Source organism: Sinohyriopsis cumingii, chromosome 14 (assembly GCF_028554795.1).
Source record: "Sinohyriopsis cumingii isolate HCF-2022 chromosome 14, ASM2855479v2, whole genome shotgun sequence".
Lineage (NCBI taxonomy): Eukaryota > Metazoa > Mollusca > Bivalvia > Unionida > Unionidae > Sinohyriopsis > Sinohyriopsis cumingii.
Window position 1 is genome coordinate 67,591,404 of NC_142974.1, and position 27,828 is coordinate 67,619,231.

A 27,828-nucleotide genomic window follows, 5' to 3' on the forward strand; every position below is an offset into this window, starting at 1 on the left:
AAAATATGGCTCCTTCTCTGTTTCAATGTTAGAGGAAAGAACGGGAGCTCTCCACAAATGCCAGTGTTCTCTTCAGTAGGGAACTGAATTACACTGAAAACAAACAGTATGTGAAATAATCCGTTAGCTGTTGTGGAATAGCCCTTATGTTCAATGGTAACTAGTGCAACAACCGTGTAGACTCTCTTCCGCATATTAAAGAGACAAACCTTTCTATAGTATTTAAATTGATCACTCACGGAGAAGGATAATTGGATTCTGGATGGAGGACACGACTTTATGAGTTCACATAACTTAGACTGACTAGTCGTTCGACTGGTGTTTTGCATTTTGCTGCAGCATTAATGTTCATACCAGTTTAGAATGAAAGAAGGGTTCTCGCTCCACCGAATATCGACTGTGAACAGCCTCTGCTTTGGACGTTTATCTTGGAGTTGCGAAGCAACATTTGCTGAGAAAAATTGAGAATATCCCTCATTTTCTTCCAAGTAAATGATCCTCTGAAGATACATTCTCTGCAAATAGTTGCAGCTATCGCAAGGAACAGAGCTTCTCACCGATTGATAGTTACATAAAACAAAAGCATAGTTGATCAACTACTGCATGCCATCTAGAAAGGTAAGAACGGCCTGTGTCATCTGATTGCTGTTGTAAGCACATGTCAGAAAATTGTTTGAGACGTTTTGTTTTAAAACCAGCTGATTGTACATTAATGTCTTGCGCAGGTTCTTCTGTTGACTTGGATACAACTGATGGAGATCAATTGGCGGTTAGACTAAATACTCGTCATTAGACACCATCTCCACAAAATGTATCTGTCCCTTTCTGTATTTGGAGGGTATCATTTTATCATTAATTGGATTATAACGATTTCTGTACAGTGTCAAAAAAGCAAGACTGTAATTCTCTTCCAGGATATTTCAATTTTGCATGTCAATGGCCATCTATCTATGCGACCGATCAACGCGGAAGTTCAAAAATTCAAGAGCTTGTGGGGATGGGTTCTTCGCAACAAAACAATATTTAACACTTAACATTGATATTTTTATTAGAAAGACGGACACCCGTCCATCGTCCTCTTTATTACCCGTTCTAACTTACGATATTCAAATTCCAATGGCTATGGCGATGTAACTAGGCATTTTTCAAGACAGAATTATGGAGTTTCGTCTGACCCAAAGTCCATATCCAATGGCAACGCTTCAGGCGTTCAAGATGTTTCAACATTATTAAGAAAACTCTTTAACACAATGAAAGCATCGTGACCAAAGCGATTTCGTAGACATCATAACTTTCTGGAGTAGTTTTTGCATAAATAGTATCGGCTGTTTATTCCATATAAACTGTCTGAATCTTGATGGCAATGAATACATGGCTAGCCTAGAAATTGTATATCAAAAAATGTACATCATATATTTCATGTTTATTCAGATGTACCCTGTAACAAAAATCCTCAGCAAGTTTGTATTTCCTGATTTAGGAAATAAATCTTGTTCGGAAAGAAATAAGATTGTTTTAGCAAACAGTCTTAAAATAAGAACGGTTTACTACTACAAGATTGTACTCAAACTAGACTCAGAACCTTGTCCATCTGGATAAGTACTTCAAAAGAGGAACAAAGTATTCATATTTTGGGTACATAAACGATATTTGGTTTGCGGTAACAATAGTAATTTGAAATATAACATGATTAATGCTTTATACAAATCAGTGAAAGGCTGATTGTAAGTTCTAAAGGACAAATACTACATTCTTCTCTTAGAATGATCGCAAAACAAGGGATATTATACGAACATATTTCAGAGGCCAGTGCATGTTCATGACATATATTTATTATATATTATTTTGTTTACTCCGTTAACTTTACAGTGTCTTTACAGTATTTCTCCATACTGCACTCCTTCATACTGCACGACACGTCTGTATACAAATAGTATAGTCTGTTAAGAAGTACTTTTGATTGTAAGCAAACACCAGAGTGTAGCAGACACCAGGGTGTTTGATTTATTAGATTTGTATGTAGATATCCTGATCTATCTGTTTGTTTTATTTGAAAGAGTTGACAATATGTTTGAGTTCATTAAGTTACAGAAGAAACTTTCAACCAAGCAGACCAATAAATATGATATCCGCAATGTTCACAACAAAACAGGTACACGCAGTATGGAAAATACTTTTCTGTGGTTTAAATGGTTATTTACGAGAAATTTTCATAACTATTAGCGTATCCGATGGATCAGAATATGAACCGTGCTCACATGTGTATATAAAGATAGTATAGATAGGACATAAACATAGATTGAATTTAGCAATAACAACAAGAAAAATACATAACTTTTGGCATCTTGAATTTCCTCAAAATTTACTTACTTAATTATTTCTGTCAATCAGGATTACATGGTTTCTAAAAATGGATACACATGGCGAAGTTGTACTGTAATTTAGACTACATTTCCATCAGAAACCACATTCCAAATTCTTTTTTGCTGCCCTCCCCCCAAGGAACTGAATTTGATATCGTCTAGCAAACAATATTTAATGATGCATGTTTTGGAGAATTTCAATTTTAAAAAAATCATGTCTTTCCCGCCTTATGATTCCAAACAATTAATAACATACCAAAAAAAAAAACCGACTGTGCCGCTGCATCAAGGCCAGTCCCTACAGTCATATGAACATCGTACGGAATTAACCCAGGTAATAAATCCAGTCGATTGCGACTCGAAAAGCAGAATTTACTTTAATCAACAGAAATTCAAAATCCCTCTATTCCAGGCCATTTATAAAAGTTGTTTCATGCTGCATTCATTCGCAATAGATTCCAAATTCCAATTTTGAGTAGCGGAAAAAGAGATATATTTTAACGAATGACTGAGCGCACGATACGAAACCAAGAAATTTATGTGGTCGTTAGGCGGTGCTATGTGCCCATGAAAAGTGTTAACGTGCATTGTTCAATAGACGGTTGTGTATATACTTCGGAATCCAGGATACATTCAATAACATTTTTCTGGTAGTGTGTCATTTGTTTTATTTAGGCTTGGGACGGAAAGGAAATGAGTATATAAATTAACGATTACTACATTTGTATAAAAAAAATATGAACCTATTTTTTTCTGACAAAATACTGCACTACTATATTTTACCAAACAAATGCTTTAACCTATGCATATTGCAATCTCCAAAACAAACAATCAGTATGAAATTATTTCTTTCAAATTCCTACTAAATGAACAGATTTGTCTACCCTGGATTTGATGATAATGATGGTGAAAGAACTATCGAAGAAAAGCCTAACAAGAATGGCATAGTCCGCTTTGAGGTGAATGCTATTTACACAGATGACACTGATGAACCGGTTAATGGATGGATTAACGTCAATGGACTATCTGAAAGTCATAGATTTAGTGCAATGCTCAGAGATGGGAAGTTCGCTCGAATTTGGGTGCGAGCACACGATGTTCTCAACAATACTAAGGCTGATAAGACAGAAGTTCATTTTGATTCCACGCCACCTTATTTGTCAGACGACTTTGCTTTTCTCAGGAATCAAAACGGGACCTATAACCACACATCGAGGTATAATACATTTTAGACAAAATATCGAAAATATATTCAGCTGTTCTTCTTTTGTTAATGAAACTTACCGGTAAGCGATTTTTGTTATATAACGTCTCTGAATCAGGGGCCATAAACTACCCAAATAGTTAACTATTTGAAAGTATTGTTAAAATCAATTATAAACATCCTTATTTAGTTCTTTTTATTGTATAAACTTCCTCGAATCGTGTCATGTCATGGAAATAACCTTTACGCATTTAACCTTTGGTTCCGAAAACAACTGAAACCAAAATTGTTCATAGATGATACATTCTTATATAAAATTGGACTCTATTGATTTTATAATAAAGCGTTTCACATTATGTTCATGATTAAGGCATACAACAAGAAGTTAAAGAACTGAAAAGAAATATTTGAAATACTTTTAAACGCTGAAAATTAGAGCTCGCGTTTTAATGGCGTTATTAATTTTAGATCCGGAAGTGATAATAAACAGCTTAAATTTCTAACGATTCTTTTCGATGCATTTAACAAATCATGGAATTTCTTTAAAACATATCATACAGCAAGAACAGCACGATAGTTGTCTCTCTTATAGACTAACGTTCGATGCATGGGATGCTGATAGTGGAGTTCATAAGATCGGATTCACGCTGATTCGAGACGATACAAGGCACATTCAGTACAATGGTTACGCCGCTGCGTCAGTGAAAAACGTGAGTAATGTAGGAAACACTATCATTTGCATCTGTGTTGCATGCGAACTGATTGTGTCAAACAGTAATCTTCCAAAACTCAAGAGGATGCGTTGTAAGAGATAACCTAATTTACTTGTATGAAACGTTTGCTTACTAAACATAAGAATAAACAATAAGTACTTCACACATGTGTCAAGAAAATGCTTATCAATCACCCAAAATGAGAACCCTTCTAAGTGTTTGTCCGTCGATGCATTGTTAAATTTGATTTTCATTTGTAGTATTTATACCTGTTAGAATTTAAAAAGTAAAATATCAATTGAAACGATGTGGATATTGATTATTGTATTTTATTACATACGCGAAACAAATTCCCATTATTCCTTTCTTAATTAGGACTAATATTCAACATTTTGATATATATAACAGAGATACAATTGTAGTTTAGCCGACTCTTCGTGTGCGCCGTTTAAATGGACAATCGAACCATTCGCATTCAGAATCCGAAGCTGTACATAAGCTGGCTTATGAATGCGAAGGTGGAGTTGAACCGTATAATCGTGACAGCATACAACAAAACTATGCCCAAAAATGCTTTCAGCGCGACTGTATGTGTTACCTTTCTTTATAGATATCCTGCAAAGCTCACGAATGCAAATGTGTCCTTGAGAAGTGCTTCATAGTTGCTCAGAATTTGGAGCTGGACAATTGCTGGTTTATGATGGCCAAGGAGGACTTAGACAAAGTAAACGTCACTGTTGAGGTCACAGTTTACAACCAAGCACTGTTAGAGACCACGTTTAGCGTTACCGTGAGTATCCTAGCGTCATATCGTGAGAGGATCTCGAAACAAAGAACATTCTTTAAAAGCAGCCGTGCTTATCTTATTTCCTTTACAGTTTGTACCCCAAATGCAAATTTCGAAATGATAAAATGGGGACAACGTTTGGCTAGTCCAATCGACGGTCTTATTTAACCACTTATATTTTTTGTTCTATTCTGTGCTAAGAAAATAAAAGACATTAAAAGGGAGACAATGACAGTATAACATGCAGATTGAATGAGACTAGTTTTGTGATTGTGCCTCCTGCTGCTCTTTATAATCTATTTTTAAATCAATGAGGTATTAAAATTCTTTTAAGCACTATAGCAAAAATGGAAACAAATAATTTCTTTTTAATCGAACCATTGCACTAAAAAAGGAAAGTTATTTTTTAGTAACGTATGCCTCGACTTCATGATGTCACTGTAATATCATGTATACATATTGTGTATTTATAGTTCATCGTATGCTCTAAATTTACAAACGGTTCTGTATAAAAAATATACATGTTTGAATGTATCAATCAAATGAACCACAGTATTATATAATTCTCCATTATGATATGAGAACAAACAATATATTTCTGGAAAAAAAGAGCTTTTAATGCAGCGATATCACCTGTTATTTTTCAACATTCAAGCAGTTAAAATTGCTGCATAAAGGAATCGTTCCTTCATAAAATAAGTCGTTTTTGTTTTCTTCTTTGCAGGTTGACAAAATACATGAATTGAATGGTCTTGAAAAATGTAAGTAATCTCACCAAAATTTTGACAGTCTTTTCTTCAGTAATTTGAAGACTAATGTTCAAAAAGTATTGCTCTGAATTGAGAGAATGAAGAGAATATTGTATTCATTTCACAGTGAGACTGAGTTCAAATAAAAGTAATCGCCCAAGAACATTTCTATAATATTGGTATTCATCTCCTCTACCATTCTCAACGCATACAAATAATTCATTGAGATAAGGTAAGACTTCATTTTAGATTGCATGCTCATTACAGCCAAATTAAAATATACATGTATTTTAAACATAAGCGATCGTAGGTGTCTCATGTACAAAAATGGAAAAACATACAAAATCACAGATAGTGTATGAGATGGTTACTAAAATCTACGAAGGACTTCAGCAGTTGGTATGTTTCAAATTAAAACACTTTTCCGGTTCTCTCAAATAAATATAAATAGAATTGTTGGCAGAAAATAGGCATTCGCATATACGGTATCGCTCTACCTTTCTCCAACAGTTAACAATTTATTTGCATACATTGTTAAAGATTCTGGTCCAACCAATATACGTGTAACTAAAAGTACCGCAAATAGCGTTCGGCTTGAATGGGATCTTCCTGAAACCGAATCCTGCTACGGACGGACGGATATCGTGATCGTACTGTATACACAAGATGGCTCAACCAAGGTTTACACTGTCAGCAGACACACCAGATTTGTAGACATGATCGGACTGGATGCATCGCAGGACCACAACGTGGTTTTCAGTCTAGGGTTTGAAGGGCAGAGACTTGGAAACATGCCTTACACGTTCCGCACACGTTAGTAAACTTAGCTTATTAATGTATACTCAGAATGAAACTGCCATTTTTCATACGTTTTCAAACTGCCTCATCTTTTATCTACAACATATCTTATAATGGATAACGCCATCGTGATGTAATTGAAATTTAATTTCTCGTATGTATTATATTTGTGTGCAACTATGTTTATAGTCAAATGAATGATGTCAGGAGAATAAAGTAATAAATGTCGAGGTATACATGGAAGGAGGTAAGATAATAACTTTAATTGCATACAGTCGGTTTGATTTGCTTTACCTTTATTTAGTCTTTAATTTCTAATGTTGTGTTTAATTTATCAGCATTGTACACCTTATCAAAATAGTCCAACTATGAAATAAAAATGAATTGTACTAGAAAAGAAACATCAATAGCAAAAGCAACTGAAGTCATATACCAATTCATCTTTATTATTGCCTTCTCTTTCAACTAGCGAACGTCACTCTGTTCCCATTCTTCTTTTCTTTCTTTCTTTCTTTCTCTCGTTGTTTCTTTCGTTCTTTCTTTCTTTCTTTTTCTCTTTCTTTCTTTCTTTCTTTCTTTCTTTTTTTCTTTCTTTCTTTCTTCACTAAATATTCTTTATATTTAAAGCCGAGGAAGATAAATCAGCGTCAATCGGAGGAATTATTGGAGGTGTTATAGGTATGTATGTATGTATGTATGTATGTATGTATGTATGTATGTATGTATGTATGTATGTATGCATGTAACACCAACATTAAATTCACACAATCAGTACGAAACCTAATTGTTATTCTGGACAGTACTCTTACATTGCACCAACATGTTATGAACATATGCAAGGCTGCATATCTTGAGCTGAGACGCATCAGCTCAATTCGCAAATATCTTTCAGTTGATGCCACTAAAACACTTGTCTCTTCATTAGTACTTTCAAGACTGGACTATTGTAACTCAATTATGTCTGGTTCATCTCAATATCTGCTCCAGAAACTTCGAAAAGTTCAAAACACAGCTGCTCGGATCATACTTAGAGTACCACGATCAGAGCACACCTCCCCGCTGCCCTGTACCCTACACTGGCTATCCAGAATCAAACACAAAATGTGTTCTCTGTGCTACGTTTCACTGTCGGACTCTAGTCCAACATACCTATCCGACCTCATCCATGTGTACACACCAGCAAGATACTTACGCTCCTCTTCTGACAATCGTATGTTCATTATTTCCACTATGAAAACAAAGTTATATGGACAGCGTTCTTTTGCATACCATGGGCCATTAACGTCTTATGAACTGCCCACTGAACTTAGACACAAAGACACAGTGATCACATTCAAGAGGGCTCTCAAAACTCACTTATTTCGACTGCAATAACAAAGTTAACGACCTAATAATATTTCCTACTTTAAATATTATCAGCATGTTTTTTAAAAATGTTTTCTAATTTCATGTTGTTTGTTTTTGTAATCATATCATTATATGTGTTTTATCTTATAGGTGTTGTCTAATGTTGTAAAGCGCTTAGAGCTTCTAGGCGCTATACAAAGTCCTCATTATTATTATTATTATTAGTATGTATGCATGTATGTATGTATGTATGTATGTATGTATGTATGTATGTATGTATGTATGTATGTATGTGTGTGTGTGTGTGTGTGTGTGTGTGTGTATGTATGTGTATTTATTTATGGCAAGTGCAAATAAATTACCAACGAGCTTTTCCGTCTTACATAAACTTTATAATTGAAGTAATTCTAAAATTTTACCAAAACTGTTACGTGGTCTAGTTGCAGTTCGATGAATTTGTTTATTGATGATGCCTTATTGTTAAAATTACGAGTTGCACTAGTAGTTGATAAATGGGGGTTCTGACAACTCTCATCATTGTGTGATGGAAGGTGGTTCTGACTAACTTTTTCCCTTAGATGAGTTCTCCTGTTTACGTGAGATGGGCTCACTTTTTTCTGATGAGGGTTCTGGCTCACTGTTTTCCTTACTGTGTGCGATAATGTCCATGAGAGAGTGTGTGAATACCATCGTCAGAGCAGCATTTGTCCTTGAAGGACCATAGTTCATTTTTATTGATGAGTTGTGATCGCAAGGTTCTCGTGGAATAGTAACGTAAATATCCATGTAATGACTCTGTGTAATAATCGATGGTGGCAATGTGACCGATGACCGTTTTCTTTTACTCCTTTGACTTTTGTCGGGATAGCATCATCGTCGAGTGCAATGCAATACATTTTGGATCGAAATCCTATACATTCTGTGATGGGTATTCCACAAGTTTCATCTTTGAACTTTCCACGTTTCTTTTTATTGTCTTTAGAGTGAAATGGGCTTTTTTTCTGGATAATTGCTAAGATCAAAGATTAATGAATAAAGAAATTTTTACCGAAGTCCGTCCTGGTATTGGCGCGTTGTTGTGTATTGAAGCCGACGTAGTTTTAGTTGTTGTTGTTGTAGGGTTTAACGTCATTTTTCAGCACACGATAGACTATACATGGCGGCCAGTAGTAATGGTGGAGGAAGAACCCAGGAAAACCCTGGGAAGAACCACCGATCCACGAGAAGCTACTGGCAAGTTTTCTCACATACCCACATTGGCTGAATACGAGACTCGAACCCACGCAGACAGAGGTGAGATGGCAGTGATCCGTAACGCACAGCGTTTTAAACCACTCGGCCACTCGGGGCCCCGAAGTCGCCATAGGATTTCATCCATGGAGATTGTTTAAACTTGAGAGCTCGACGAACTTGCCTAAGAACGACTCCATGCTGAAGAGGATTTTTCTTCGAGTAGTAAATGATGTATCATGTATTGTGTCTTTTAATGGAAAATGAGTACGAGTTTTTGATCTTGGCATCTCCGATGTCAAATTGTGGTTTTTATGTTCGAGTCGTTGAGGAGAATGCATGGAGGGTGTATTAAAGATTAGTTCAGTGCAGAAGGGACGATCGTTATGACAGTCGTGGAGATGTATTCGCCAGCCAGCGATACCTCCAGATCTGAAGCTCCCACATGTTGAGAAGACCCGCCGCTGACGAAGGAAGTCCGTACAAACTCATGCCACCCATGTTGAGATTTTCCGTCATCGTGCCACCCGTTAATGACGGATAACTTACGTCGGTGATTGGTGAGATTGTGGCCTCTCATGTTGAGATGACCAGCCATAGTATCTCTGACTGACTTTATCATCACTCGACAAGGAACTACTTTCCGATCCAATCAGCGTCCCAAAGGAGGTGTACGACTTTTGATATAGTAAAACATCAACACACTTCAGACCTGATCGGATCATGCTGACCCAACGTCAAGGGATATCTATCGCTAAGCATAAGAAAGCTCGGAATGCCTTCTTCTAAATTTGTCTGCATCTCAACTATCCAAACAAGGAGGATTATCGGACATTTGCTAAAGGTCATCGTTGGATCGTTATTGCTAGGATTGCTTGGCCTCGGAAAAGGACTCCAGCTGACAGGAACCACGAGAGGCAAGGGTATGAGAAAAAAGGTCTTAGGCAACTTCGATCTCAAACATCTCCTAGGATCCAGCGTTTCCCATTTCAGAGGTGTATTTTCTCAAGATCAACTTGTTAAACAGATGACACCCATTGAGAGCTTTGCCATTAACCTGCAAAATTATTATGATGGGTCGCCATCGTGAATGACCCTCATTCGAACGATATAAAGTATTTCGATTCTTTTGGTTTACCTCCTCCCGATGATTTCGTGCGCTATCTCCACACAGTGTCTGAAAGATCAGTGTATAATTCGATGTAACTACAACAACGATAGCATCTGTGGATAGTATTGAGTCGATTACATCCATCAAAGGCATCAAGGACACTCTCTCGTCGGGATCGTGTTAGGTCTACAATAATATCCATTCCTCATATAACAGTTATGGACTCGTGGTGCCTCAAGTGTAAATCCAAAACGGAGAGAATAGTCCCCTTCGAGGTGGTCACCCAAAATCATCGCCACATGATCAAATCGAGATGTGCTGGTTGTGGGTCTAAAAAGCACACATCATCGTCGGTAATGTGTCATAACTTTGTATACAACATGCACCATTGCAGACACTGCGATCTCGATACAAGCTGCAAAGACCTTCGCGTATAAAGAAATGTGTGCGTGGGAGACTGTAAAATATGTGGACATCGACAAATTCTCAGAGGATCCATGGATATCCATGCTTTCATCGAACACTTCCCCGACCTCGTGGTGGATGGACGTTACCAGGACTTAAATACACAGGGCCGTGGAATCCTTTAGAACAATAAATGGATAAACACGATCAGCCACTACCAGGCCAGGAACCCTACAACGGTGTTGATGCCATCGTGATGCATCACGATATCTGTTAATCTGATCATCCCGACGATAAAGCGGGATGCGATCGAATCATGCTGAGGGACTTAAAGGCACTAAAGCCTATACATTTCAGAGAACGGATAGATCGCGTTCTCGTGCCTGGCATCATTTTCACTAAACATAAGTTGGGCATTGGCGTATCAGAATATCCGGCCATGACATTGCTGACAGAGGAACTGCATAAACCCGCACGCATGCATTTTCCACAAAGCAGAGCCATCGCTATAGACGCAGACGAGATATGTTCAGCAGATCTCGTTGATATGATAGATTACAGCGCGTACAAAGATCATTTCCATTTTCTCATGACCGCCATCGATGTCTTTAGTAAATACGCTTGGGTCAATGTTCTCAAAAACAAAAATGGAACACTCCATTGTGGAACCGCTGCATTAAAATCATAGGTCCACGAACATCAAATAAACTCTTGGTGGATCACCGAAATGAATTTTATAACAAAACAGTCTCAGAGTGGCTAAAAACCGTTTAACAGAGCTTTCAAACATCTCATGTTGAAGAAATTAACCAACGCTAATGCCAAACGATGTTTAGATTTCCCACCAGATCTCGTCGACTACTACAATCGTACCTGCCATCGAAGCATTCGAATGACTCCAGCGGAATCCCCTTCCAAAGATCAAAAACAGAAGGTCGTAGAGGCCTTATTTTTCGATCCAAATTGAAAGTAGAGAATCACTTCAGAATCAGCAGACAAAAATCCACGTTCGTGAAAAGGTACACTCCTTACACTCTTCAGGCGAAACCAACCAAGGGTCTTGCTACGAGCAGGAATTACAAAACCAAAAAGCCAGGACGTCTTTAAAGTTGACAGAGCCATCTCTATCAAAGGGAATAAATCACTCATCAAGTGGTTTGGCTATCCTGAACAATTCAACCCATAGATTAACACCGCTTCCTCGACTAGGATAGCGCCTCCGAAATAATCGTATCGTACTCCGAACCCAAAATTCTTCTCAGAGACTGTCCTACATTTCGAGGTATGCTTTTGAAGACCCATCTTCTCAAAGATACGCTTGAACACATCCTCAATTTGTTATGAAGTTCGCACGATCAGCCAACTGAACTCCAGTCACATTATTCAGCCAATAATGAAAGTCATTTCGCTGAGACCCCGACAAATGAAAACGCTTCAATTTATTTTTGATGTAATACTGCTGAATGTATCGCTGCACTGGGCGTTGATTACTTTGATTACGCCTCTTCAGTCATTTTCCTCCTCATCTCTCTCTTCACAATATATCATCTCAGGCACATAATTCAAATCCGTACGCTATCAACTCCTTCGCACGCTTTAACCACTCATGAGACTCCTCCTCACTTAATTCAGACTCTGGGTCCTGACTCTCCTTACTGAGTCCCAACCTATCTACACTCCAGGGGAAGCACAGAAGAGACATTCTATTACAAAAGCACAACTCTAAAAGAGTGAGTCAGAATCCCCATCGGTAAAACGTGAGCCAGTCTCACGTAAACAGGATAATCCATCAAATAAAAAAAGTGAGCCAGAACCCCCATAACCCAGTAGTGTAGCTTTATAGAGGCTCTTCTGCTCACTCCTTCATCACACAGTGATGAAAGTGAACCAGAATCCCCATTTTCAGCTACTTGCACATCAAATTGTAAAGTACTAGAGTGGAGAAATGCTCACACATATATCGCATTTTTGTTTAAAGCGGGCAAGTTCAAACTTTAGCAAAAAAAATTGTTTATCTTTTACCCGCAATTTGTTAGTTTTCACTCCATGACATTTTCCATTTACAACAATATCACTAATAACAATATATTGGTGATTATGATGCACGTTCCACTTTCTATTCCAGTCTCTTATCTACACGCATATAATAATAAGTATACAATAAGTGTAATAATAGGTATAATTATAGGTTACTGCATTTGTATTGGAAAATATGAACGAGGTTTTGGATGGAATACTGTACGAACTTGTGAGTGCAATATATCCTTCCGAAAAAGCAGGTTCATATTTTCCCATACAAATGCAGTAACCTTTTTATTATATGCTCATGTTTTTTATTCTACCTAAGGTTTAATTATACAAACAAAATACACCAGAAGAAACAATGTAAATGAATGAATGCCGTATTCCAAACTAAATACACAAGTCCAGATTTGTCATTACACAATGACATCATTATTAATGCGCACATAACTCCACCCAGATAAATTTGAACTTAGTCGCGCGCTCGACAGAACTTTCGAACGAAAATGGCGTGTCTAGTTAAAATTGAAATTTGCAGTCATATTGTGAATGAATGCGCATTGCAACAACTTTTCCATTTGATCTGGAATGAATATCTTTTGGTATTTTGTTTCGATTCAACGAACGTTTGTGATTTTGGACTGGATTCATCTGTGCAAATTATACATGAAATACATCGGATTGAAGTGGCGGGGGAGAAGCGTGTTTACGTCTGCAAATGTGTTTCTGTTTCTGCCACTGAATGTTTGAAATCATAACGTGGGAAAAATATGAAGTCTTTCAATTGCAATTATCAAAAGGACGCTATGGAATTCGATGCTTATTTCATTTTGAGTGCAGTAAGGAGGATGCAATTGCACTTATCATCGAAATTACAGTATATGCCTTGTCACTTGTATGTTATTTGTAAGGACATAATCTTACGTCTTTTATATAATGTAGCTAGCCTAAATCCATAACATTGTATCAACGCGGAATGTGCCAAAACAACTTGGTTTTATTGCAGTCCACGAAACATGTTTTAGTTCATTCAGAAACAAATTTAAACAACCACAACGTAAAGAGCCTCTTACGCGAGTGTATATGATTTGTTTACAAATCAAAAGTACGTCTGCGTCATTGTTTGTTTACAATAGAAAGTAGTTCCTTTATTCACGTGAATGCTATATGTGTATTGTCGCGCGCGTTCAGTATCGGGGAATATTGAACGATTCTGACAATATAAAGTTAACAGGGAAAAAATGAGCATATAATAATGATAATTATACTGATAAGTACACATTATGTACAACCAGCTTAATATTATTTACCGTTTGCCTAGCGACTGACTTCTTGTGCACATCGACTTCTTACCTTTTACCTTGTTCTGCTCTCTTTTCCGACTGAGAGCACAACGTGTTGATCAGGTTGCTGGTGCATGAGAGCTGGTGTCGGTTTGTTCTGGTTCCGTTGTACATACATACATACATTATATATATATATATGTGTGTGTGTTTGAGTGTTTATGTGTTTGTGTGTGTGTGTGTGTGTGTGTGTTCAATGATATACCTCTGTCATACTGCATTAAAGCTTTTGGATAGAGATCAGAAACACACGAAAACACTACATAAGAATCAAGCGATTTAGTGCAATCAACATATACTTTCTGTATATTTCTGCTTCGCACGATCGAACGTACACTTCGTGTTAATGAACTTAAGGTAAAGGTTGCTGACTATGCTGAAGACAAATGTTAGAAACAGAAATGAATGCAATATAAACTCGATCACTCGAACATCTTTATCTCGAATTATTGGCGTCATTAAAATGACACGTTACATCCTGCAAAGCATTTGCTCCTCTACAACCTCCAAAACTGAACAAAATCAGAAACTACAGCAAACTCCCGTGGGCCTCAAAACTGTTATCTTTTGATGTTCGATTATATAACAATAATGCTTTTATTTCAACTGCAGCTGCTGCAATCATCATTGCTTTGGTCATAGTAATAATAGTCTTGATTAGAAGGGGGAAGCTTGAGCCTGTCAGAGAACGCTTACGTCCAATGACTGTCCGAATCAGAAACACGATCAGGAGACGTTCAAAGAATGCATATGCCGTGAGTAAATTTCTGTTGATGTGAAATATTTTTCATTGCGTAGGATTGTGTAATTTATTTATTCAGGCGATGGATGTGAATCTGACTCGCAAACTAAAAGTACGATCGCATTTAAAGATGTAAGAGTTTTGAACACATATTGCGTGTTGTGAGTTTCATGAGCAACTTCTGTGCTTTGAGTTTATGTAAATTGCAAAGCATGCACCGGTGACACGGTTCTTATAACGTCATATTGACATATATTGACCTCTTCAAATTAGTCATCGCTCAGTATGTAATTTTGCATAATATGCGAAAAGAACAAAACTAAGTAATTCAGAATTTACATATTACAATTTATAGGCGATATTAATGACAATAAACAGTAAGTTTGGTTATTTTCTACAGAAAAGTGATGAGGACGAGATGTACATTTACGGTGGAATGAATTTTGATGAACGCCAGTCTTGGCACATGAGTCGAAATAACGTCATTCTCGAAAGTCTTCTGAAGAGTGGTCATTTTGCCAACATATTCAAAGTGTCCGTGACTTATGACGCAAGGAATCAAGAAAGTGCTGTCGCCAAGTGCCTGAAGGGTTATAAATTTTCTCCCTCTATCTACCTCTCTCTGTCTCTCTGTCTCGGTCTCTCTCTGTCTCTCTCTCAGAGTTAGGTATTCCTTATTTCATATTATAATTTGTTCAGTGTACAGTCGTGCTCCAACGTTATATTTTTTGAAAAGTTGGTTTTGTGCCAAGCCTAATGATAGCATTAGAAAATATAATGACAGCAGAAATACTTGCAAATCGTTAATTATATGCTTATTCAATTCGTATGGAAGTTTGAAATTAAAACAAAATATTTGTTTCAAATTTCTCTTCAACAGAGGGCTACACTAACAGAGACAAGGAACTGATGATGGCAAAAATTAATTTTAGCGGCACTCAGCTTGTAAATCATCCAAATGTTCTAAGGTTTATTGGGGCCGTTGTAGACGACAATGACAGTAAGTTAACAAATCGTTAAATTTGTCCAGGAGAAATATAAGCATTACTTTAATTGTTGTAAAAGTTGTATATTAAAAATTGTCACGACTACATATTAATGCACGTGCATACATGCATCTCAAGCAAACAAACTACATAAAGTTTCCTTCGGAGTACAATTAATTTTAAAAATGCACAATGATTATGACAAAATATGTTGCGTTTTACTACCATTAGCTGTAGAAGGAATGTTTGAAAATATTTTTAAATCAGATAAAACGTTGTTGAACATACGTATACTTGTATAAATGTATATAGTTGAACATCACGACAACACAATCCTTGGTATATAAAGTTGTTCTATCCCAGCCTGTATCTCATCTGAATTCAAACAATCGTTTTAGCAATGTACAATCTGCATATCACCGTTGCCACAGTACTGAAATTACTCCTCTAAAAGTAGTTAATGACATTCTCACTGCTTTGGATAGCGGAAAGATTACAGTCCTCACCCTCCTTGATTTCTCTGCGGCATTTGACACAATATACCATGATATATTACTTCACCGTCTCCAGAATGTATTTGGCATTTATGATACAGCCTTACTGTGGTTCAAGTCCTACTTGGTCAACAGGACACACATTGTGACTGCAAATGGAATACACTCCAGCCCAGTTGATCTATGTTGTGGTGTTCCACAGAGGTCTGTTCTTGGACCTGTTATCTTCATTCTATACACTCAGCCGCTCTCAAGACTATAAATCATCGTCCAGTGTCTCACCAATTGTACGCTGATGACACGCACATATACAAATATAGCCACCCAAATGAAGTTGATGCTACCATCCAAGGTGTTGAGAGGTGCATTTCTAATGTGAAATCATGGATGACATGTAACAAGCTGCAGATGAATGGTGATAAACCTGAGGCCATTCTGATTACAACACAAAGACTTTCTACTTCACATCCTTTACCTCAAAATATTATTATCAGCAACACCAACATTAAATTCACACAATCAGTACAAAACCTAGGTGTTACTCTGGACAGTACTCTTACATTGCACCAACATGTCATGAACATATCCAAGGCTGCATATCTTGAGCTGAGACGCATCAGCTCAATTCGCAAATATCTTTTATTGATGCCACTAAAACACTTGTGTGTTCATTAGTACTTTCAAGACTGGACTATTGTAACTCAGCTCTGTCTGGTTCATCTCAATATCTGCTCCAGAAACTTCAAAAAGTTCAAAACACAGCTGCTCGGATCATACTTAGAGTACCACGATCAGAGCACACCACCCCGCTGCTCTGTACCCTACACTGGATATCCATTCGATCCAGAATCAAACACAAAATTTGTTCTCTGTGCTACCTTTCATTGACGAACTCTTGTCCAACATACCTATCCGACCTCACCGATGTGTACACACCAGCAAGATACTTACGCTCCTCTTCTGACAATCGTAAACTTATTATTCTCACTTTGAAAACAAAGTCATATGGACCGAGATTTTTTTGCATACCAGGGCCGAGCAACGTGGAATGAATTGCCCACTGAACTTAGACACGAAGGCCGAGTGGTCTAAAACACTCTCCGTTACGGATCACTGCCATCTCACCTCTGTCTGCGTGGGTTCGAGTCTAGGATTTGGCCAATGAGGATATGTGAGAAAGCTTGTCAGTAGCTTCTCCTGGGTCGGTGGTTCTTCCCGAGGTTTTCCTGGGTTCTCCCTCCACCATTAATACTGGCCGCCATGCATAGCCTATCGTGTGCTGAAAAATGGCGTTAAAACCCACAACAACAACAACAATATATATATGCAGCCTTGGATATGTTCATGACATGTTGGTGCAATGTATATATACAAATACACACACACACACACATATATATATTACGGAATAGACTCGATACCACCTCATCGCTATTGCTCAACATGACTGATGCCTATCTTGAATGAAGGATCTGAACTTGGGACACTTGTTTATAGCCTTTTCATGATATATATATATTAGTCTGAGTCGATCGAATATCCTGATTAGCAAAATACTTCAGGTCTTTCCATGTAATCTTCATTTAATAAACTGGTAGCTGCATAGTAGCTTCGTCTCCTTTATCTGTACCATCAGCATCAGTAACAATCTTGTAAGGAGTAGAAAAATGGGTTGAAAGTTCTTTTCGTGTTGGTTGCGAATGTCATTGATATTTACAGGTCGTTAAATACAAGTATAACAAGTCAAGCAGCAGAGTTTCATGAGAGTTCCTGAATCGTATGTTTATTTTATATTTCGTTTCTTCGACGTAATCACGATAATACTGTATTAAATAACTATGTTCTACCTTTTCCAAGTTGGTCCATTCATGATATACGAGTATTGTGAAAATGGAAGCCTAAGAGATTACCTGGAAAGCCAAAGAAATAACGTAACCATGGAATTGCAGGAGAACCTATACCGCTTTGGACTGGATACCTGTAAAGGAATGGAATTCCTTGTTTCCAAAAAGGTTGGTATAGTATGAATGTTAGGCTATACGGATCGTTTCCATAATCTTTCATCTTACATCTCTGTTCGTACGTAATTTATGCGAAAATGGCACCATCGCAAACATCTAATAAACATCAGCTCAGTGAATTAATGTCAAAAATGTGCTGTACTTAAATACATGAACATATTGTTCACAGTTTCCTTGGATATATTTCGTCCCTATTTTATCACTTAACAAGTCATAGTACTTCGACAACTTCAGAATATGTTTTTTACAAGGAAGATCAAAGTAAGTATGCATGCATGTATGTATAGCATCTGGTGTGTAATGCCAGGTATGAAGGCATAGAAAACGAAAATAAACCCAAGATGGCGTAAATCCCTAAAAAAAAATCAAAGACCCTTTCAGCTGCAACAACATGACTGGACATATCCCAGTGCAGAAAGGTTGCCTTAATTAGTCGCCTTTAACGACATGTGGGAGGGCTGATCGGGTCAATAGCCCACAGTGAAGATTATAACACTTCTCCTTTTCACTTAACAGTAGGTTGATAAATAGCACCACCAACATGACATACACAAATTAATAAAATACCTTCACGCTAAGCTCAATAAATAAATGAATACAATAAAATGAAATCTTTGTAATGAATAGTTTCTTCATCAGTTGGTTTCGCAACGGTCTTACAAGAAGTTTTCCATGCTGAAGTCTTTACATGCAATCCGTAATCAATCCGTATTCATTGTTCTTTATCCGTAAGAAAATGTGAATCATTTCATTTCTCAAGCTTTCATCCCATAATCTAAACAAATGCCTAGGCGTCTCTTCTCTTGCACAGTGCTTGATCTGAGATTCTATTTTATAAACTTAACTTTCCAGATTGTTCACCGTCGACTTGCTGCTAGAAACATTCTCTTGAACGTCTTAAATGAAGTGAAAATTTCCGGGTTCGGACCTCAGAATTTTGAACTGAATGATAGCGATAACGAGTCGGGAAAGAAGGTCGGTATTTTCTTAGCAGATACAAAGAAAGGAAGCAATATATATATATATATATATATATATATATATATATATATATATATATATATATATATATATACGCTCTTCACCTTTTGCCATGATGCTTTTCTTTATCACATCTTTTCTCATTGACCGATTTTCACTAATTTAGCCCACTCTTGTTTTTTCAAAGAATCCCCTGCCTAATTTATTAAAATATTTCAGTGCTCTTTCCACATATTTCAAACGATAGAAATTCTCTCTCTCTCTCTCTCTCTCTCTCTCTCTCTCTCTCTCTATATATATATATATATATATATATATATATATATATATATATATATATATATATATATATATATATTCAGCCCTGATAAATCCTCTTACTACTGCCTGAAGTAAAATGGTATGGATAAGTCGTATTTCATATTGCTAATTATACAATTTAATTTATGTTATTGCTCATTAGCTTCATAGTACCAGATTATATACGTCTAACTGTTGTTGGAGATCTAAAAAGATTTATATATAACAGGATCACATAAGACTCGTTTGGCTTCTTCCTTTCCCACTGCTGGTTTGTCATCATGATCACCATTTATTTATTTATTTATTTATTTATTTATTTATTTATTTATTACAGGAGAGGATTCCAATAAAATGGATGGCACCGGAGTGTATGGACAGCACTGCCGGTGCTAACGAGAAGAGCGATGTGTGGTCATATGGTGTCGTCCTGTGGGAGATATTTAGTCTCGGTAAGTCTTTTATCTCGTTTTTCCCAAGATACATAAGTCAGAACAGAAATAAAGGAACAAACAAAACGCATGACATTGTACAACATTATATAAATCTGTTTACTTAATAACCTCTGTAGCATCGAACGAATCGGTTTCATTAGATGCTTGACTCTCCTACTCTGTCACGCACCTATGTATTGTTACGACTCTACGGTCTTAGACTAAGTAAGAGAAATATGAGAAACAAACGAGCTTCGTAAAATCAATAAATTTATTTATCAAAATTAAACAGTAAAGTAATTGAGATGAAAGTACAGTTTTGTGAACTAAATTCTACTAATCCTTAAAGTTATATCACAAGTCCATAAATATCGAATGTTCTGAATGAATTCCAATATTTAATGGGCTAATGCTCAAATTGCCTTGAATAGGTTTATGTGTGAACATCTTTGTTGAATAACAATGGTGTAATCTAGAATGTATTTGAATGAATTCAAAATAATCCCCAAATGGTGATTTTGTCTAAAGAATCAATGAGCACGTTGTAATTAAAATGAATAACTTTTAATAAACGACTCCTCTCAGATTATATAAGGAAACAGCTGAAAATGATTTCAGAGACTGATTTCATGATATATTGATAAGGTTTTATTATGTAATAGACTGATCTTATGATATATTGATATGATTTTATTATGTAATAAACTGATCTTATGATATATTGATATGGTTTTATTATGTAATAGACTGATCTTATAATATATTGATATGGTTTTTTATGTAATAGATTGGTCTTATGATATACTGATATGGTTTTATTATGTAATAGACTGATCTTATTATATGAATAACTAATTTTGTTGAAAAAGTTTTATACAAAACACCTACGACAAAAATAACATGACCATGATGCTCTTCTAAGGTTCGATTCCAGAATATTCTAAATTGTAGACAGTGCTAGACCTTGAACTCAAATATAAGTAAATAACTAATTCAAAAATGATAACAGTCAGGTATACCAAATCTACTCGACCCTCAGTCACGGACAATGGTCAAGCACCCAAAAGAAATATACTCTGTCAGGTTCCATTTTTTTGTATTCTGCATGTTACGCACTCCGCTACTCGCACAACTAACTATTAATTGAGGCCGAGTACCAGAGAAAACTAATGTTCCGACCGTGGATAGCAAAACAACTTTTTTTTAAAGAATCTATAGCCTAGTTAATTCCTCCTGCGAACGGTTGTGCATTATTTGCAGTTCGATATTGCTTATAGACAAATATATGCAAGGATATACGTTATATGTTTGACACTGTTGAATATCTTCACTACTGAATACCTTTATCTTCTCTAAGAACTAAAAGATGGATCGTACTGTCTCCATAATAAAATAGTATATTTTAATATTATAGTTGTTTCATTTCCTAAATTATATAAATTCTTAAGATTGATAGCGTTTACCAAAGCAGAATCATTAAGTTATTGTAATCAATTATTCACCTGCATTGGTCAGTGCAGTATGTTGATAATGTATTTGAATCTTTATATACAGTCAATTACGTTTCTCTGTTTGTAACGAGCGAATATTCATGAATTAAAAAGTTTGGTTCAATTCCACGCATTACATGATGAAAATTGGTACAGGATATTCATGTTATTGTTTTCTTCTCTGGTTTATAATGTTAATATTATAAAAGTAATGTTTAAAAATTGTACATTTCCTCGAAAGACATTTTATTCCCAATTATATATATATATATATATATATATATATATATATATATATATATATATATTTGTATTTGCAAATTGTTGAAAACTTGATATGTTGTCTCTTTCAACGATCTGTCCATATGTACTGAATGTATGTGAAAGAATGCAAGTGAAATATCAAATAACCTTGATGTAAAAGCAATCCTATGTTTATTTTGAAACATCAAATACAAATAATGACATAATTAAGATTTCCTGAAATAGTGCGTCCTTGTACATTTCGTGAAATACGATACTTCGTCCCAGTAGTAAATGATCGCAGATAACTACCTTATAATGTGAGTAACGCCCAGATATAACCTATTATATCCAATGTCTAAAATAATAGTATAATGTGAGCAGCGCTGACGTAACCTACTGTACTAGATGTCTAAGATAATGTTACAAAGCGAGTAGCCCCAGGCATAACCTACTTTATCCAGAGTCATGTTATAATGTGAGTTGCATCCGGACATAACCTAATATATCCAATTTATAATGCAATAGACTGAAACAAACTAACTTCAGGATGCTATGTTACAATAAAAAATTATAACGAGACTCTTTATCATCGTGTTCCTTTTGACCTTGTAAATGTAAACAATGTCTGGTTTGAGCCTTTATCCACAAAGAAAACAGATATTAACTAAAAGGTGATTAATTTCAAGTAATTCTAGGTATTACGTTCATTGGTCATGAATTTGTCGACTGTAGTTTAGTATTGTAGTTCAGTGAAACACATGTACCCAAATAGGGTATGTCTCGGCTCCGCAATGGTTGTATGAGTGCCAACTAATATATCTTATGCATATGTAATATAAGTGTCTTTGCTGCTATTCCAATTTTATTACATGGGTAAGAGATAAAATAACGTAGCCAGAGGTATCTAAGTCGGATCAGAACAATTTAACATAAACATTGTTTGCATTAAGAAAGACATAACTAATACCAAATTTTGCTGTATGTAGTTCTTTTTGTTAGTAGCTCTGATACAAAAAAATCAGAACAAAGGTGTATTTTTGGTTTTAAACAACTATTTGAGAATGATTTAATAAATGACGATGTCGTTAAGGAACCGATTTCGCATGCGCACGAGGTGGCATATTGCCGTGTTACAACACCTTAAATGTTTCTCCTTTCCATATTAACTGATAATATATCTATATTGCATGCGTCATGAATAATCTTATTTTAGACTACTGCTAATATTGATTTGCTTGACGTAAATGTACCTTGAAGTACCTTGCTATTTGTCGCCTGCATTTGAAGCTTTCGTTGCAACATATTATGTTGCAGTTTGTTTTTCACTGCAGCTGGCTGTCTCGCTTGCCTATTTATGTATTAACTTAATGTCAACAAAAGTGGGTAACTATATTAATGTTACATTGAAATGTCGCTCAAAGTGAATGTATTATTTTAATAAACGGACTACCCAGTCTGGACCTCAGCTTCCGGTAGGTGAAACATTTAATTGTTTTAGGTCTTCTCTTTAATTTTTTAGTATTGTAATGTTCTGATATCACAGAATGTCTCGAAATCAGTTTGGTAATGTCTGCTATCATGTTACGTGAAATACATATTCAGTTCTAAATTCAGATTTACATAATGGAAGAAATTTTGTTTCACCATTCAAGTTCTCATCTAAAAGGAAGAAAACTGATTCCATCACCTCTTCTAATGAACTGAATGGATTGTACTGATTGATTAAATTCCAGTGCTTATTATATTTTGGACAGTTAATTAAGAAAACTATGCTTACTGTGTAGTTTCATGGAAATTCCATTTCTGAATCATGTCTAAAAACGATTAATATGTACATGTTACGCATTAAAGAATAGGATAAATAATCTTTTAAGTAGTTTAGACGCTAGATGCAATTAATATGATATGTGCTTCTAATTCTTAATGTACAGCCGTCTGATTCTCAATGTAGACTTTAGAAATTTAGTCGATATTTGAGGCGGCGAATTTTTATCCACGATGCTTATACTTGTATTTCACCCCGAATCAGCTGAAAGTTAAATTGTTGTGCCTATCTGGTGACGGCTTATACGGAACAATACATTAATTCCTCTGTAAACAGTTTTTCACACGCATGGTAACTCAGTACAAGACTTAATTCCCGGACTATCAAATGGAGAATATGAGAATGAATTGGAAGATAAATCCAACACCTTTCTTGAAACCATGCTGTAAACATAAGGTTCTATTTAGGTGAAGCCTTTATATTAAACCGTTCGTCACTTGGTGTTGTTATAGTTAAACCGGAAGTCAAGATATGAGATTTTCGTGCGCAAGCTATTGGCAGAACTTACCGTATAATGCATGACGATTACTGAATGCACTAGAACATGAATATTTACCTTAAACTTCCTTTAATGCATATTTGTGCATGACTGAACATAACTGATGTTTGTTTCGTATTTGCGCGAATGAGTTCCCACCAGAGGCTATGGGTGGCAGTACATTGCTTGGCAATGTTTGATTACCGCATACAGTAAGATACCGTAGTCAGTACAACATTAATATTAACAGTGTGCTATATCGTTTTGTTTGTTTTTTTTTCCTTTTCCTTTTGCTTTATTTTATTTGTTTGTATGTTTTTTTGCATGTACATTATTAGAATGTGCGACTGGCATCTTATACCGTCAAGCAAGAAGAAATTGCGTTGTTTGTTTTCTGTTGTGTACGATAGTGAAAAATCACCGAATGAACTATATGATTACAATCCAATCTAGTATGTGGATACAATCCAATCGATTATGTGGATACAATCCAAGTAGGTATTATGTATCAGAGGATACATGTCATTTTAAAGTTCTTGAAATTTTTCTCTGTTTGCAATACTTTACAATTCCTAAGACTGTTGTAAGATGAGTGACAGATGCTGTTTTTGTTATTAGGGCAACAATTCCAAATAATCCAACCACATGCTTCTTTTTGTATGATTATTACTGAACTCAGGTAACTATTATACCATCACACTAGTTACACTATGGTTAGTAATAAAAGAAAACTTAGTTGGAGTGGAAGAATAAAGTGAGTTCTGATATCGTTAACGTACTCCGATTCTCTCATTCACCCTCACTACTAACTGATTATATCAGGTATTGAAATTATTACCTTATTTACAGCTTGTAGGATATGTGGATTGTTTTATTATATAATACATTTTCATGTTTACAATCCTACATTAAAAATATCTAAGTGTAATCCAATGGAACATCCGGTCTTAAACATTGTAATTTATCCGAAATATACTCTGAGATATTGTAACAACTCTCAAAGGTCTTGCTATTAATATAATCCATATGTAGACTGAAATCTAACTGTTATAGGAAAACCTTTGGTTAGTTCTATATAGGTACCTCGATGCAATCAAAATTAGCTCCCTTTCTCCTCCAGTAACGTTACTCAGGCACATTTTGCTGGTGACAATTGTTGGGATGAATACGGCTATAGTTCTGTATTTGCTAAATATTAGCACCGACACTTATCTTTAATACAAATAATAATCAAAATAAATATGTATTCATAAAATTTTCTACTTTTTTTTAATCGTTTTTCCTTCAAATACAAACTCGGAGAATAGGATCAACTGTTCTAAATATCGTAAATGTCGGCGACAAAGTAATGAAGTAGGAATTGCGAAAAAGCTATCCACATATTAAAATGCGATCCGAAAAGCGATCCACATATTAAAATAACTACGATTTGTGTGAAAATTAATTTGCATCACTTACTATGCCTTCAACCTTTTCAAATGATCACATTTCGCAAATCCGGACCAACAGATTTGTCTAGGACGGAAAGTGTGATTTGTCATGGGTAACAAGCAACTTGTTTCGTCATGGTTACTTGAAATCACGTGATACATATTGATTATGATAATAACAAACACTGAAGTAATATAAAATTTGTGGGCAGAATTGCACATTTCTTTATTCATTGGTTGCTACAAATTAATCACATGTTCGATAATGTGAAACAGCCGAAAACTTCAGTATTCGTATATCATGTTTTCCAGTTTCATTCAGAAATTATAAACCTTGGTAAATACAGTAACGAAAACTTGCTTCTTTGTACCTAGTGATATAGTGAATATCACAAAGAAATTAAGTGACGATAACATAAAGCCAAAATTAGCTGGAGTTAACGAAACTCACTCTCGTATCATATCAATGAGTATTTTCTTATAAAATGATACACAGCTCTTATTGCCAAATGACTCTCGACTTGAAGAAACGTGTTACAATTACCTTGTAAAATGACGTACAATGCATCAGCAGTCAAAGATTACTGGATCAATAATGTTTTTATCTTCGCATCATGCTTTGGTAGAACTTGAATATAATCCTTTTCGTCATAAAATCAGCATCAATACTGAAAGGCCATGTTAGGTCATAAAAATGAAATGATTCGAGTGACAAAATCTATTTCGGTTGCATGCCTCGTTTGCTGATATAGAGCTCGATTCACTCCTCCATACATCTCAATTAATATAAAGTCCAAATTTAAAGTCTTATTTCCGTGACGTATCGTAGATGGAAACCATCTTAATCATAGACAAGGCAATCGAACAATATATCTATATTTTGTTTTTATGCATGTACGTGTGTTAGTACATCTTTTTTATATCTATGCATACCTATGTCAGTCTAAACATCTAAAGTATTTCAAAACCATTGACTTTTCTCTCCTCTGCCTGTCCCTAATTATAGCTTATTATATATCTCTGTTCATACAGGCCAGACTCCGTATCCCAATATCAAGAGCCGTGACCTATCTGCAAGATTGAGAAAAGGAGAACGTCTTCCAAAACCAGAGCTATGCGATGACACGTACGTTTTATATAAACCTCCGGGTTGAGATATATCATAATAATCAAGCTGTAATGAATAAGTCAGTTTTTATGTCATTAGTATCATAAATTGAATACGATAAAAATTATAGACTACTTTTAAACTTATTATACAACCACAGTTAATGCCATGCTATAAGTGAAAGATAATAGTATATACGATCACAGTTAATGCCATTCTGTAAGTAAGAGATAATATTATATACAATCACAGTTAATGCCATGCTGTAAGTGAGAGATAATATTATATACAATCACAGTTAATGCCATGCTGTAAGTGAGAGATAATATTATATGCAATCACAGTTAATGCCATGCTGTAAGTGAGAGATAATATTATATACAATCATAGTTAATGCCATGCTGTTAAGTGAGAGATAATAGTATTATACCCTTATGATGCATAAATTGTCACACGTTACTTGTATTCCTTTTCTTTCAAATTTGTATTCACATTATCTTTTTATACAGCTTCGTGCTTGTGAAATGCATACCACTGTAGTGAAATCGTACATTAATGATGATTTCAGATCAACATCCTAATATTCGCCATTTGTGTAATCACCATCACCATTATTGTCAGAGAAAGTGTCATTAGTAATGAAGAGAGAGAGAGAGAGAAAGAGAGAGCGAGAGCACAGTAACAACAGATTGTTGTAGTACATGTGTTGTTGCTTAGTGGAAGCAGAAACTAGAAGTAAATTTGGCCTTCAGCGGTGTCTACTATGTTCTGGTAATTGATAATCGATGCTGCGATACTCCGTTCGTTAATAATATATGTTAGGATACTCCATTAATTGATAATCGACAATCAGTTACAATGTTTCTGCAAGGTTACAACAACAAAAAAAAAAAAAAAAAAAAAACAAGACTTACTCGTGGTATGGAGGTGGCATACTATATTATCTAATCGCTACCACGTATTACTTGTCTTGTCTGTATCATAACATAAACATAAATAAATCCCATCAAAATATTATCATTGACGTTCCATTATAAAGAATTATCTTTATTGTAAAATATGAATACGACAAAACTTCTTGTACAACGGTCTTATTGTTATTATATAAAATAACATTATTATCACCTTTGTCCTTATTATTTCTGGTTGTGTGTGTGGGTGTGGGGGGTGTGTGTATGTGTGGGAGAGAGAGAGAGAGAGGATTACGTTAATGAAGCATCC

At 35.6% G+C, this 27,828-nt stretch overlaps 1 protein-coding gene across 1 annotated transcript in view; it reads left to right on the forward strand.

Moving 5' to 3' along the window:
* LOC149784055 (uncharacterized) overlaps positions 1-27,828 on the forward strand; it is a 124,872-nt gene that overhangs the window by 93,448 nt on the left and 3,596 nt on the right. Inside the window, exons 12-24 of the mRNA XM_089932941.1 lie at positions 3,238-3,579; positions 4,160-4,277; positions 4,891-5,070; positions 5,792-5,828; positions 6,357-6,629; positions 7,242-7,292; positions 14,685-14,827; positions 15,215-15,404; positions 15,695-15,814; positions 18,152-18,306; positions 19,168-19,290; positions 19,934-20,048; positions 26,532-26,625. Of these exons, the coding sequence (XP_089789067.1) occupies positions 3,238-3,579; positions 4,160-4,277; positions 4,891-5,070; positions 5,792-5,828; positions 6,357-6,629; positions 7,242-7,292; positions 14,685-14,827; positions 15,215-15,404; positions 15,695-15,814; positions 18,152-18,306; positions 19,168-19,290; positions 19,934-20,048; positions 26,532-26,625 (1,941 nt within the window). The remainder of the gene's footprint in view (positions 1-3,237; positions 3,580-4,159; positions 4,278-4,890; positions 5,071-5,791; positions 5,829-6,356; positions 6,630-7,241; positions 7,293-14,684; positions 14,828-15,214; positions 15,405-15,694; positions 15,815-18,151; positions 18,307-19,167; positions 19,291-19,933; positions 20,049-26,531; positions 26,626-27,828) is intronic.